The 15014-nt window shown below is 34.1% G+C and overlaps 2 protein-coding genes and 1 non-coding gene across 4 annotated transcripts; 2 read left to right on the forward strand and 1 right to left on the reverse strand.

Annotated features, from left to right (window-relative positions):
- Window positions 1-357: 357 nt before the first annotated feature.
- On the forward strand, window positions 358-4604 carry LOC125190366 (DNA repair protein recA homolog 3, mitochondrial-like). The gene is made up of 8 exons (XM_048087650.1): window positions 358-491; window positions 578-617; window positions 915-1132; window positions 1237-1324; window positions 2519-2691; window positions 2783-2929; window positions 3293-3424; window positions 4005-4604. Exons 1-8 carry the CDS (start codon window positions 432-434, stop codon window positions 4380-4382), a joined length of 1236 nt encoding a protein of 411 aa, XP_047943607.1. The 5' UTR covers window positions 358-431; the 3' UTR covers window positions 4383-4604.
- Window positions 4605-9174: 4570 nt separating this feature from the next.
- On the forward strand, window positions 9175-11556 carry LOC125188644. Of its 2 annotated transcripts, none has more exons than XM_048085616.1 (6): window positions 9175-9394; window positions 9754-9836; window positions 9931-10052; window positions 10709-10816; window positions 10900-10984; window positions 11275-11556. In XM_048085616.1, the coding sequence occupies exons 1-6, from the start codon at window positions 9248-9250 to the stop codon at window positions 11465-11467; spliced, it is 738 nt and encodes a 245-aa protein (XP_047941573.1). In that variant the 5' UTR covers window positions 9175-9247; the 3' UTR covers window positions 11468-11556. The 2 variants fall into 2 exon arrangements, with proteins under 2 accessions (XP_047941573.1, XP_047941574.1); XM_048085617.1 differs by having other exon boundaries at window positions 10754-10816.
- Window positions 11557-14629: 3073 nt separating this feature from the next.
- TRNAT-AGU lies at window positions 14630-14703 on the reverse strand. The gene has a single exon. It is a non-coding gene; the product is annotated as a tRNA-Thr (tRNA).
- Window positions 14704-15014: the final 311 nt, after the last annotated feature.

Genomic DNA, 15014 nt, shown 5'->3' on the forward strand with positions numbered 1-15014 from the left:
TGAATTCATTAACAAATTATTTAATCTCCTAACTCCATATTCAAGTGACAAGCTTTAATCCATCATTTTCACTCACTGAAAATTGAACTTGAACATAGATCGATTCTATACCCCTTAATTTCAAAAAATTAAAACTTTTATCACTCGTACAATCTGGTCAAACTACGTTTGACTGACCATGATTCCAATAATATTTTAGTGATTTTTTTAAGGTTTTTGAATACTATTGGTGAAATGATCCTGTATTTGAATTTATTGAAATGAGCCGTTATAGAATTTGCCTAACCCTAACAAAAGATATCTTTTGAAGTTAATTTTAATTAAGCGCTTTTCAGTTTTGTTGTGTGTCTGAAACAACGAAAGGCAAGAAGTTGAAAAAGGAGGGAAAATCCAGAAACCCTACAAATTGATTCTCTCACCTAATCTTTACAATGGCGAGGCTTCTGCGAAGTGCTTCCTCTCTCCGACGCTACATGTATCCGCAATTGCAGGTTTTCTTTTTTCCTTCTTTCCTCCAACATTTTTCCATTGCGCCAAATATCATTTCATTTTTTAACCTTGTTTTCATGGTTTGCAGGAATCCGGGTTTATTCAGCTGCGTCAATTTTCCACCAAAGGTAGTGAAAGTTTCTCAATCTGTTTCTATGCCCTACTTTTCGAATAATTGCAGTTTCATTTTCAATACCTCACAGCAGGATACTCCGCCAGTGGCTTCTGTGCATTTTATGAGAAGATAATTAAGATTATCGAAAGTACTTAACTTATAGTAGTAGTTCTAAGTTAGCACATGTTGATTTTTCTTTTCTTTGCATTGCCACTTTTCAAGGATATTTTAGTGTTAAGTTGCAATTGTTCTGATGCTCTTTGCAAGCTATGTCAGTAAGTCAGTACCATATGATTTTGTATGCCTGAAGGTAAAAGGAAAACAAAGAGTGCTGCAAGTGACTCTGGAGAAGAGAATATGTCCAAGAAAGACTTGGCTCTAAAGCTAGCATTAGATCAGATCACAAAATCATTTGGAGATGGATCCATAATGTGGCTTGGCAGGGATGATTCACATACGCATCACCCTGTGCTTTCCACAGGATCGTTTTCTTTGGATGTTGCGTTGGGAATAGGAGGATTCCCGAAGGTATGTTATGGAGAAGTTTGGACATGCCTATTTTATAATACACTTAAAATACGAATCCATTTTGATTATGTTCAATCTAATATTATATCTTTGAGTTTTATTAGGGGCGTGTAGTGGAGATATATGGTCCTGAGGCTTCTGGAAAAACAACCCTTGCATTACACTTGATTGCAGAGGCACAAAAACAGGGAGGTTTGTCAATATTCCCAATTTCCCACTCCTACGGGCCCCAATATGAGGATCAAATTATTGATGAAATATCCTTTAATTATAAACATATCCAAGCGATTAAGTTCATAATCATTACTTTCTCCGTCCATGATTCAGTTTTCTTCACAGAGGCAAACAACTTTTTAAAAACCCGTGCCGAGTCAAAATGACTTTTAAAATGGTGGACGGAGGGAGTATATGCCAATTGTTACAAAGTCATTGATATACTTTTTAACATGAACTACTGACTTTCACTAGTTAATATCCCCATAACACTCTGCAAATCTATCATCTGGTTGATTTTTCAGACCAGAAAGCTAATTATGATCGTCTGAAATTCCCCATAACATTTAAGACTATTCTAATTAGTAGCTTTCTGGTACTAGAAAGTTCCGTCCGATGATAAATAGAATAGTTTGGGTATTAAATGGTAAAAGTCAGCAGTTGATGATAGAAAACAGTAATTTTGGGATAAGATTTGATTACTGCTCTTTATATTAGGCTAAAACTAACCACTTTTTTATTTTAATCACCCCCTGACCTGCAAGATGCCTAATACATTATTACAACAAAATTATGTTTTGCGAATTTGTTTGCAGCTGAAGAGGGACCTTTTGCTGCATTCATGCAAGAGTTCAGTTTAATGGACCACTGAACAGCTTGAAACCTTACTTGTATTTACTCAAGGAAAAGTTTGGAAATTTGGGCTTTAATAGATAACCAAGAAAGAAAAACAGAACATTAAAATCTTTATATGCTCTTGCTGAGAAAGGCTTTTTGTCATCAATGCTTTTTGTCATCAATGTGATGTTTGGACCTATCAATCATTTAAATCCTAAGCTCCCATGCTCTTATGACATCATTACCGGTCCGTAGTCATCATCAAAGTCTCTCCATGCTCCCATGCTCTTATGACATCATCAAAGTCTCTTCACTGTTGTATGAAATAAGATGTAGAATCCTTTTAATTTTATTTTATTACTCTTATGTTTTTGTTGCTGTAAAAATCACAGTTTAACGAATATCATGTGGAAACTAATACATGTGTATGGTATTCTTGCAAAAGATTTCTAGTTCTAATAATTTATATGGAATAGGTTCTAATTAGTTGGACCTTCTTCATCCTTTGTCTTATTTGCAGACTTTGACACTTGGCTTCTATTCTTCCTTCTACAGGTTATTGTGCCTTTGTTGATGCCGAGCACGCACTTAATCCCTCTTTGGCTGAGGCCATTGGAGTAAATACCCGAAATTTGCTGATATCACAACCAGATTGCGGTGAGCAAGCACTCAGTCTGGTGGACACCCTTATCCGAAGTGGTTCAATTGATGTTGTTGTTGTGGATAGTGTCAGTAAGATTGTTACAGTTTCCCAAAAAAGTTGTGGGTAGGAGCTAACTGACAGTCTATTCTTACCTGATATGTGGTATCATCTTGTAGGTAGCTGCTCTGGTTCCGAAAGGTGAACTAGATGGTGAAATGGGAGATGCTCACATGGCTATGCAAGCTAGACTTATGAGCCAGGCACTACGGAAAATATGCCACTCTTTATCCCTCTCGCAGACCATATTACTATTTACAAATCAGGCATGCTCCCAAAACTTTTAATTAGTTCTGTTAATATTTATAATATCTCCTCCTCTTCTTAGTTTAGACTCTAGGCCTTAAGATATGTTCTGAGAGTCCTTAAAATGTGTAAACATCCACATAAATGAATAGTGTTCAGAACATGTCATGTCTACTTATACCTTTTTCTTGCGTACTGGAGTCAAGTGCAAGACTTGACCCTTTTAAGGCATGGAGATAAATCATAAAATATGTGGAACTGGTCGATCAAGTGAAACTAATTTGGTACAGTGTAAAATTTGGGTTAGGCTGGTAAACCGTAAAAGTAAATATCATTTTTGTTGTTTAGTGCTGTGAGTTGTGACAAGCTATGTTTGGTTATAGGTCCGGGCAAAGCTATCCACTTTTGGATTTGGTGGACCCACTGAAGTCACTTGTGGTGGGAATGCCTTGAAATTTTATGCTTCGGTACGTCTAAATATCAGGAGAACAGGAATGGTCAAGCAAGGAGAAGAGGTACTTATGTTGCTCATTTCTTGGATTCCTGAAGGCTGAAGCTCAGATCCTTTTTATTTTGATACGACTTTGTTCTTTGATTGGTGATTTGTTCTGTCTCACCTTGCTAATATATAAAAGACATAAAAGTTATTGTGTTTTGCTATGTATTTTTACCATTTTTTAGAGTCACATTCTCGCACACATGCTAACCACCCATTTAAGTGACTCAAACGTCTTACCTGCTTGTTGGTGGTATGCAGCAGGTCTATGTTGAAACACACTCTCAAACAACTAGAATACTATTAATGTGGAGTCTGATATTTCGAGTTAAATTTGATGAAGTGACTTGATGATAATGGCATTGTTACTTCGTATGGTGATTACTCTCTTACCTGATATCATCTGTAACGTATTTTTCTCGGTAGTCTTGAGTTACTCTTACCTAGTACTAGTGTTTATTCAAGAAAAGTTGAGGATAATGCATTTTGAATTATAGTTATTTTTACTCTAATAGTAACATAAGTCTGCGTATTTTTGAGACATTATTAAGTAATTCTGTATCAATTCCTTGTTTGACTGTGCTTTGTTTCTCCTGCAGATCACAGGAAGCCAAGTTGCTATAAAGATTGTGAAAAACAAGCATGCACCTCCATTTAGAACGGCAGAGTTCGAGCTCGAGTTTGGGAAAGGCATTAGCCGAGAGTCCGAGCTTATAAACTTAGGATGCAAACACAAGTTCATCACAAAATCAGGCTCGTTCTTGAAAATGAACGACCAAAACTTCCACGGTCAGGACGCACTCAAGCAACATCTTTCTGAAAATGCGAGTGTAAGAGAAGAACTGGAGAAGAAGCTAAGGGATAAGCTTCTGCATATGGAACCCGATCATGAAGACAAATCTCATAATGAAGAAGCTCTTGCTGCATTAGACATAACAGATGAAGAATCTCTTGCTGCAGCTGTAGTTGTAGCGTAGGCGTGTAGGGCCAGTCATTGCCTTCTCGTGCATCAATTGATTTCTCCAGTAGCAGTTATTCTGATAGTGTAATCCTATTATTATATCAGATTCAGATTGTGGAGTTAACAAAAAATTTGTGATTTGAAAGAGGCATATTGCGCAATTTGTTTGATTTTTCTATGCTTCTAGTGTCAATCGCATCTGCATTATGTACACTAGTAAATTGCCTGTATATTCAACCGTGGTTAGTTTTATTATTTTAACATCATTTCTTAGTGAAACTTTGAGTAAAACGATTCCTTCTTATATACTATCTCCTTCCTTAAAAAATAAAAGTATTTGAAACAACACGGATTTTAATGCATAATTGATACAGTTAGAGAGAAAAATTGGTAAAGTAAGAAAAGAATGAGTAAGTAAGAGAGATGGAATGACTACGAAGGAGTATATGCGTGAGGTGACTGTTGTATATCCAAAGTGGCTGGTTGAACTAGCTCCAAGGTTCTTCAAAGTGTCAGGTCCTACGAAAATGAGCAAGCGCAAGAGACGAGCGTATTGAACCACTCTATGACAGATATCATGAACCTAACTCTTGGCGTTTAAGCAAAAGGCGTGCTTAGTCTTGTTTGGTATTTCCGAAGGGCTTTTGAAAAAGGGTTGTTCTGATTTGGGTGCTGCTAATCAGGTACGGTACTTCCATGTTAAGGGGATAGTGCCATGAAAGTCGAAACTTTTCCGTGCAAAGTTTTGAAGCAATTCTACAGGTGAAAGGTGTTTCTTTGTCTTTACAGATGATCGATATTTCTATTCACTTTCCCGTCTCACTCGGACCAGTGAATTTATTGATTCCACTTCTATCTGTCTGGATTGAAACTTTGGCTACGTTACTAACAGGCTAACCAGTTTTTTATTGATAAACGAATTTAAATTTAAAGGTCTAACCTGAGACCTTTGTACTAAGACATTAACCTCTCTACCGCTTGGCTAACTCAAACACATAGCCCGTTAACCTCTTTAACCATGCATTATATTGGCTAATGGCTACTTTTAGGTTGTTGTCTTCATTTTCATGTACCTAAAATACCAATGCGCCACAATAAGGGGACACTAATATTTGTATGTTGTGTTAAAAAAAATTGTGATAGTATGACATGATCCTATATCATATCTTTAGAAATCTCAATTATTTAGTCGTATTTGTTTAGATATTTGTTTCTTAGTATTCTAATCTTATAAATAGGAGATATTGTATTCATTTATTACAATTAAGGAATTATTATTTCTCCCCAAAGATAAAGTATGTTTTCTAATCCTAATTTGGATACCCTCCGCCGATCCTGATTGGACGCCGAAGTATTCTATTAGCCGCCAGTTATCGCGTTGCCCGATGGGAGGAACCCGCGCACAACTTGAAACTATTATTTTCACCGACCGGACGAAGAGCGCCGGAACACTTTTCGATCGCCGCAAACACGCTGCAGATCGCAATTAAGGAGAAGGTCCTTAACATAGTATTGCCACCATAATTTATTCATATTGTTGAAGCAGAGTTGTTTTGACGAAAACAAAAGCGCCATGTTGATATGAATAACATGCTCGGCATTAAGAATAAATATATCATTATTTAAATTCTATTTTTAATATAATAATTATTTATTTAATGATGATAATAATAATGATTCTTATAGAGAATATTGATGCTCAGTAGTCAGTAACTTATTTTAAGATTAAAAAATTATAGAGCACATAGGTGCTCGCTAAATTTATATTAATACTTTTTGTAAAAATTAAATATGTTACCGATCATCTTGGTGCTTGATAATCTGTTGCAATAATTCTTGTATTTATTTTGCGCAAAAAAGATAACAGAGTACATGATCTATCGCTTGGAAAGTACTCCTCGCTAAGTATAACTTAAAGCGAGCACAAAGGTGCTCAATAATTTACTCTAGTAATGTTGTGAAAAATAAATATGTCACGGAGCACATTATATACAAGTTATCTCTTGTAATGTTTTACCGGATTTATTTGCGTCGAAAAAACGGAGCACTTGACTTAGTGCTCGGGAAAGTGCTCGCTAAATATTACATTTCCCCAGCACCTTTGTGCTTGATAATTTCTCAATTTTTTTCCATAATCTGATTAAATCATTTTTTTTTCTCGTAAGTACTCACTAATATGGAAGGTGCTCGCTACGTGCTCGGTAATTTGTGAGCATATGCGATGTTTGGTAGTATTTGACAATTTTTGTATTACACTCTCACTTTTTGTAATCCAATAATTTAATGTTTAAGTTAGGTATAAATATTGATAATGGAATAAAAGTTATCAATCTTATTGAATGAGAATATTTGTGGCCGAAATATTTGAAATTTTAATATTATCCTTCTCTGAAATAATATGAGATTATTTATAGATAAACAAAAGATACACAATGAAGTTGCTCTTTTCATGTGTGATCAGTGATAGGATCATAAGATTATTTTAGGTGCAACTTTTACATAGATAAATCAAAATTGCAGAATGGCGTTGCTTTTTTCAAGTGTGAATGATATGAGATTACTTCAGTTACAACTTTGATACATACAAATGAAAATTGAATAGTGACGATACCTTGAAGTGTGAATGATATGAGATTACTTCAGTTACAACTTTGATACATACAAATGAAAATTGAATAGTGACGTTGCTCTTTTCGAATAGGGTTGGGGAAAAATACCAAAATATCAAAATACCAGCCTTATCGTAGTGAAAAAATATTGAAAATACCAAATTTTTGGTATGCCGTGACTTTCGGTACAGTATGATACCTTACCAAAAGATTCCGATAAGGTAACGGTATGAATTTTCAAATACCGCGGTATACCGCAGCATACCGAAATTCGGTATATACTGTAAATTAAGGTATATACCATAAACTAAGGTATATATCACAAAAATATAAACACAATTATATATAAAATATATTATATATATTTTTAAATCATAAAATCTATTGTGAAATATAAATATAATTATGAATAAAGTGTATTTAATTTATTTTTAAGATTATAAAATATAAATAATATTCTAAAAACTCTAATTTTCTATTTTAATTGATGTTGAAAGTCAGGTATACCGCAAAAGTAAGGTATACCAAACTTCGGTACGGTATACCGGAAACGAGGTACGGTATCGTTATGGAAATTCGTCATACAGAAAATAAGGTATACCGAAGTTCGGTATACCGAAAACTTTAGTAAGGTAAAAGTATAACTTTTTCGCATACCGTATTTACGGTATGTTGGTTTCGGTAAGGTATACCGTACCTACCCACCTCTAGGTATGAATGATACTCCATGGTCCGCTATTAAATGTCCAATTTTTTCATTTTTGTCCGTCCACCAATACATGTTCCATTTCACTTTTACCATATTTGCTAAGTGGACCCTACATTCCATTAACTCATTGCACTCACATTTTATTATAAAATCAATACATAAAGTAAATCCTACATTCCACCAACTTTTCTATCCACTTTATTATCTTATAAAGTTAAACAATTTCTTAAAATTCGTGCCAGTGAAATATGAGACATTTAATGGCGGATGGAGGGAGTATAAGATTATTTTATTTACAACTTTGGCACAAGGTGAATCCAAATTGCACTGTAACATTGCTATTTTCAAGTGTGAATGCACGAGACTATTTCAGTTACAACTTTTGCATAGATAAAGTCAAATTCCAGAATAATGTTCTTTTTAAGTACGGATGATATGCGACTTTTTCAGTTACAACTTTGGCATAAATAAATCAAAATTGCATAATGATATTTCTCTTTTGAAGTGTGGATGATAAAATATTATTTTAGTTACAAATTTGGCATAGATAAATCAAATTTGCAGAAGATGTTTATCTTTTCAAGTGTTAATTTAAAATAACTTTGCCATTTCCGTTGATCTTTTCATGTATGAATGGTTGTGGGATTATTTCAGTTACATCTTTGATATAAATAAGTCAAAATTGCACATTAGCATTCATCTTTTCGAGTGTGAATGATATGTGAATATTTCAGTTACAACTTTGCTATATATAAATCAATATTGCACATCATGTTGCTCTGTAAAAATTTTGGATTATGCTGAAGCAGTTTAAAAAGCTATAAATATAGTTCATCATTTTGTGTTATCACTCCAAGCAAAAATTTATTTTACTTTTACCCATAGTACGAATACATTTATGAATATTATATAAGTGACTATAGCAAATTTCAATATCCTCATCAAAATAAATTATTTAATGCTCATTGCAAATTAGGAACATAATTAAATCACCTTTTTCTTTTGAATAAAAATACAGATTCACGGATACTCCCTCCGTTTACTCCATCTACGAATACAAGTCATTTTTTCTATTTTGGTCCGTCCACAATATGAGTCTAAGTTTATTTCTACTATAAATGATATTAGACCCCACATTCTACTAACTCATTTCATTTACATTTTATTTAAAACTAATATATACAAGTGAGACTCATATATCATTATTTTTTCACCCATTTTTTTTAACATGTTTTTAAACTCATACTAGAAAGAAATGTAACTCATAGAGGGAATATATTACTACATAGTGTGCCCGAGTAATCATAATCATAATTGCATAAACCACTTCTTTCCTTCTTTTTTTCTCTTTATCAAACGTGATTGATTGAACATACCACGTGGCAATATGCCCACGCGACTAAATTCTTACTCAGACACACACTACTAACAATTTGTGGCTTTAAATTGAGAATCCCTTCCATTATTAAACACCAAATTTCATCAGCTCAGTGTTCAGAAAAACACCCCTTCAACTTAGAAGCTGCACCATCTCTAAAACCAAGGTAGTCAAATTTTAGTATCATGGAAAATATTGAAATCAAATCTCCAGCAACAATGCTGAAGCAAATAACAGTAGTAAACAAGCATGGCCAGAAACTTGATGGTTTGCTACATGATACTGGATCAACCAATATCGTTGTCTTATGCCATGCTTTTCGATCTACCAAGGTTGGCGATACGATCTCTTCTTTTATATCGATTGTATCAAAATTCCTCATGGGTCGAGATTCGGATCCAAAATCCTATCGCAGTTACAATTATGTAACTCAAATATGATTTTGGATCCAAATCTTGACCCATCTCATATTGTTGGCAATTGAAACTAAAAAATATAATACAACTATAAAGAGAACTGAAACCGAAATCGCTATATAAGTTTATGGGCCCATTCCCCTATCACTAATTGGTTTTTGGATGAAATTATCACAGGAGACAAATTTAGCGAATTCTTAATAGTAATTTCTTATAATGTTAATTAATGTTATAATTTTATTGATTCAATTGAGATTGATTTTTATAATTTGCAGGAGCACTTTGCAATGGTCAAGCTTGCTCATGCTTTGGAAACTGAAGGAGTCACAGCATTTCGCTTTGATTTTTCTCTAACTGAGTTACTTATTCTTTCTGACTCGACAATAATTCTTTCGATGTTAAAAATTGGGAAATATAAATTAGAATTATTGGGTTTCATAAATGATGTGTAGGTACACTGAAGACTCTTATTATAGTGGTAACTACGATAGTGAGATTGAAGACTTGAGAGCTGTGGTTGAATACTTCTCTACAATAAACCGTCCGGTTGCTGCAGTTCTTGGCCATAGTAAAGGTACATTTGCCACAATAATAATTAAATTAATTTTTAGATACAATTATACGAAGGGATATTGACATCTAATCACAAAACTTTTAAAAAGTTGGGTTTTTCCCACGAATTTTAAAATTGGCAAATAATATACGAACTTTATCTCGGATTTGTTTTTCCCACGAATGAAATAATTCTTCAAATAAACGGATTTTTTTTCGTAATTTTCAACAACAATTTTGAGAGCTTCAAGTTTTTCAATCTTTGAAGATAATTTTTTCTTGAATCACACCCTCCAAAATTGTTCTTCAATGTATTAAAATAACATGAATTTTTTCATTCGTGGGAAAAAACAAACAAGGGGTAAAGTTCGTGATATTATTTGCCAATTTTAAAATTCGTGGGAAAAACCCAACTTTTAGAAAGTTTTGTGATATTAGATGCAAATATCCCTTATACAAATTACATGACTTTCAAATTAATACAACACAAAAATATAGTACTCCTAATTCTCCTAAATGAAACTATAGCCCACACCCTTAATTAGTGGTAAATAATTTATTATTGAGTCAAGCTCGATCTTTATTTACCAAATATTTCAAGAGTTTAAATAAATTTAAAGTTTGAGATAAAATTGATTTGGCATAAATCCTTTTTTTTTTTTTTTTTGGATATTTCAGGTGCCAATATTGTCCTTGAATTTGCATCTAAATATCACAATGTAGGTGCTGTGATCAATGTCTCTGGCCGTTATGATCCATGGCACATCAACCTTAAAAATAGAAATGGTATCATAAATTTAAATAAATTCTACATTTTTTCTCAAATTTGAGTTATGCTAATTAATGAATGATGATTCAAATTTCAACAGCAACCTCGGAGGAAGAAGTGAAAGATGTTAAGCAGCTGAACAGTAGCATTGATGAAGAATGGCTTACGATGGACCCCAGATGCAAGTAAGTACTACTCCCTCCGTTCCTTGTCAATTGCGACACTTCTTTTATGCACGGAGATTAATAATAGTTTGTTGAGCGGAGGATGAATAAATTAAAAAAAAATAAAGTGAGAAAAAGTATATATTTTTTCTAAAAATAGAAATGACTCAATTATGTTACAACTTCCTAAAATAGAAAAGTAACCTAATTGAAGTGGAACAGAGGAAATATATGGATAGCTTTAATTAAGCATGTGGTGTATATAAGAAGTGGAAATGGTCAAAGTTGTGGAAAATGTATGGAATGCACAGGGTGCTGACGGTTCATGGCACGGCGGACAACGACGTGGCGTTGGACGAAGCATACGAGATCGGGAAGGTGGCACCGAACCACCAGCTGAAGTTGGTCGACGGTGCTGACCATACTTATGAATCTCGGCTGGACCAGCTTGCTGCTGCGGTTGTGCCCTTTGCCAAGGAATGCTGCTTCCAATCACTTGCCTGAACAAGATGCAATCCCATGTTGTCTCATTCTTATTATGTATCTTTAATTCCGGATTACATATAATAAAGCTCAATTAAACTATCGTGCAATATTCTTATTAACAATTATGCGTGGTTGTGGTAATTTTATAAAGAGCAATGTGGTGCGTCATTTAATGATTCGACTACGCATATATCCAAACTCTACACTATTAATATATTATCCGCTTTGGATAAAGCTTCACAATTTTGTTCTTGTGACCCTTCCCAAAATGCCTCATATTGTAGAAATAGTAAGAGTTAAACTTATATTTTCTTTGCACATTTTCTAATTCACATCGCATTTTCTAATTCCACGTTGCTAGATAGTTTGAACCCAACTGTCACGACAACACTTTGATAAGAATAGCAAACTCATTTTACAGCAACTAGGGGAAGATTAAAGAAGTGGGGAAGGAAGAGGAACATTGACGCAGCTTAAAATAGCTCGAAATAATAGATCAAATGCTGCAACGATTGGCAGAGAAGAAGTATTTTTTGTTTCTTGTTCGGGTATAGCAGCTACTTTCAAATCTATGTTGATCCGGAAGACCAAGACAAAACCAAATTCACTTCCCTTTCGGAATGTATGGTTACAGAAGAATGCCTTTTGATTTGTGCAACACACCTAAACATTTCAAATGTGCATGATGAGTATCCTTTCTGATCTACTTGAGGAGTGCATCAAAATCTTCATGGATGACTTCATGGTGTATGGTGACTCGTTTGAAATACGCCTACATCATTTGGATGTGGTATTGGAAAGGTGCCTAAAGTAGAACTTGGTTCTAAACATTGAGAAATGTCATTTCATGGTCAACGAGGGTATTGTACTTGGGCACATAGTGTGAGAGACATTCATGTTGATCAAGTGAAGGTAGAGGTGATTTCTGCGCTGCCTCATTCAAGTAACTATAAGGAGATATGTGGGTTTCTTGGCCATGCAACATTTTATAGGAGATTCATAAAAGATTTCGCCAAGGTGGCGCAGCCTTTAACAAGTCTCCTTCAAAATGATGTTGAGTTTGACTTTGATGACGCGTGTAATGAAGCTTCAGCTATGATAATCCATGCACCAAACTTGGATTATCTGTTTGAAGCGATGTGGATGCAAGTGATTTGCAGTGGTAGTTGTATTGGGCCAGAAGATTGATGTGAACAGTTACGTTATCTTCTATGCTTTGAAAACACTCAACCAAGCTCAGAGGAACTATGACACCATATAAAAGGAGATGCTAGCAGTTGTGTACTCTTTCGATAAATTTCGACCTTACCTACTGATGTCTAGCGAAGAAAGAGTTAAAACCCAGACTGATCCGTTGGGTGCTACTCCGTCCGTTCCATCTAAGATGACACATTTCTTAATCAGCACGGGATTTTAGAAGTTGTTGGTTAATGTGTTTAATTGGAGAGAAAATGTGAGGAGAAGTATTAAATGAAGACAAAAAGAGAGTTGAATATTTGATGAGGGAGATAAAAAGTAGTTGGGTATATTAATTGGAGAGAGAAAGTTTTCAAAAGTAGAAATGTGTTATCTTATTTGAGATAAACTAAAAATGAAAGTGTGTCATCTTAAGTGAGATGAAGGGAGTATTACTTTAAGAATTTGATTGGGAAGTACTCCCTCCTTCCTTGTTAACAGAGACATTTCTTTTCAGCACGGAGTTTAAGAATATTGTGTTAATTGATGATGGAAAAAATAAGAGAGATGAAGAGAGAACAAAGTAAAAGGGGAAATTACATTTTGAGAAAAATAGAAATGACACAATTAACTTCAAACTTTCCAAAATAGAAAAATGACTCTATTAACATAGAACGGGGAAGTAAAAGATAAGAAAGGAACATGAAACAAAGTAGCTCCCAAAGGAATAATGAGGAGGCTATACCATATGCATTTCCTGAAGAGCATTTATATTACAATGAGATTCATTCCAAACTGATCAGTTGGACAAATGTCTCGACTCAAATGATCCAAAGGAAGCGCCAAAGGAAATGAGCAAAATGAAAGAAGAGCCACGGTTTTCCGACTTAGTAAACAACTGATACACGGATTTTGCATGGTTTTAAGGCATAGATTTTATTCGTTTTGTTTAATGTTAATCATTCATATTATGTCCATTATTGAAATATTTGGTATTTTGAAGTGTTTGTTTAGAAATTATAGAAGAAGATTTAAAAAGGTACAAAATGTCAAAACTGAAAAACAGCCTTAGTTCGAGCCAATTTTTCTGGTAATTTTGAAGTCCAATAAGTCCTTAATTCATATCATTCACTTTTTCTTTGAAAGAGTTTCGTGTTGGTATTTTGCATGCCTCAATCGAAATTCTATAGAAAAAGTTGTGACCATTGTATGAACATTGCGCAGAACAACAAAAAAATGAAGAAAATTAGATAGAAATTTAAGAAAGGAAAGAAATTGATGCATTATTTGGATTACACTCTTTACCATGTTTAAACTATTTTCAAGACTATATATACCCATATCCTTAATTGATATTCCCTCCGTTCCACGTTACTTGAGACGTTTTTTTTCGGCACGAGATTTAAGAAAATTGTGTTTAGTGAGTTAAATAAAGTGGAAGAAAAAATAAAGTAAGGAAAGAAGAGAGAGTAAAGTAAAGGAAATGATAAAATAAGTGAGATTAGATGTTTTGTTTTTAGCCAAAAAAAGAAATAACTCAAATAATTTGGGAAATTGTGTTTATATTATTGTGGTATATACCTTAATTTACGGTATATACCTTAGTTTACGGTATGTACCGAATTTCGGTATGCAGCGGTATACCGCGGTATTTGAAAATTCATATCGTTACTTTACCGCAATCTTTCGGTAAGGTATCATACCATACCGAAAGTCACGGTATACCAAAAATTCGGTATTTTCGGTACGGTAAGACCGATTTTTCGGTATTTCGGTATTTTTCCCCAGCCCTAAGTCTTCCATCCCATATTAAAAAATGTGGATGTAAACAATTTTGTCAAGGAAATATCACATGAGTTGGACGATTTGTGGATCTATGAGTTTCCATACATTACGTATGTAATAACTGATCGTATAGAAGATGGGTTAAGTATTTCGAAAGTTGTTATTCCGCACAGATACTTTACAAAATCTAACTGTCGCAATATACAAAAATGGAACGATTGCTCTCGTTGAGAGTCGAACTCAAGACCTCCCGCTTACTAAACGGGTGCTCTAACCAACTGAGCTACGAGAGCAACTGTTACACTTGCGAGTATTGTTATATAGACTATGGTAAAAGTGGAATCGAAGACATTCATGTTTTGGGATATTGGCCCTAAATATCTTAAAAATTTCAAAAATTTGTTTTTATTGGAAAATGATACTCCCTCCATCCCAACTCCCAAAAGAGTATGAATAATGGATTTAGCACGGGTTTTAATAAATAAGGAAAAAAGTAAAAGAGAGAGAAATAGTAGTGAAAATAATATTAGTGGAGAGTGGGTCCATATTATTATAATGGTATAAGCTGTTAATAGTAATGTTATAAGTTGTAAATAAAATAATG

This window comes from Salvia hispanica, chromosome 5 (assembly GCF_023119035.1).
Source record: "Salvia hispanica cultivar TCC Black 2014 chromosome 5, UniMelb_Shisp_WGS_1.0, whole genome shotgun sequence".
Taxonomy (NCBI): Eukaryota; Viridiplantae; Streptophyta; class Magnoliopsida; order Lamiales; family Lamiaceae; genus Salvia; species Salvia hispanica.

Excerpts from the sequence above, each read along its gene's own strand:
- LOC125190366 (XM_048087650.1), top strand. The coding sequence starts at position 432 with ATGGCGAGGCTTCTGCGAAGTGCTTCCTCTCTCCGACGCTACATGTAT. Across the intron at positions 492-577 it reads ACATGTATCCGCAATTGCAG|GAATCCGGGTTTATTCAGCT; the intron begins GTTTTCTTTTTT and ends CATGGTTTGCAG. Across the intron at positions 3,425-4,004 it reads TGGTCAAGCAAGGAGAAGAG|ATCACAGGAAGCCAAGTTGC; the intron begins GTACTTATGTTG and ends TTTCTCCTGCAG.
- LOC125188644 (XM_048085616.1), top strand. The coding sequence starts at position 9,248 with ATGGAAAATATTGAAATCAAATCTCCAGCAACAATGCTGAAGCAAATA. Across the intron at positions 9,837-9,930 it reads TTTGATTTTTCTCTAACTGA|GTACACTGAAGACTCTTATT; the intron begins GTTACTTATTCT and ends AATGATGTGTAG. Across the intron at positions 10,985-11,274 it reads ACGATGGACCCCAGATGCAA|GGTGCTGACGGTTCATGGCA; the intron begins GTAAGTACTACT and ends TGGAATGCACAG.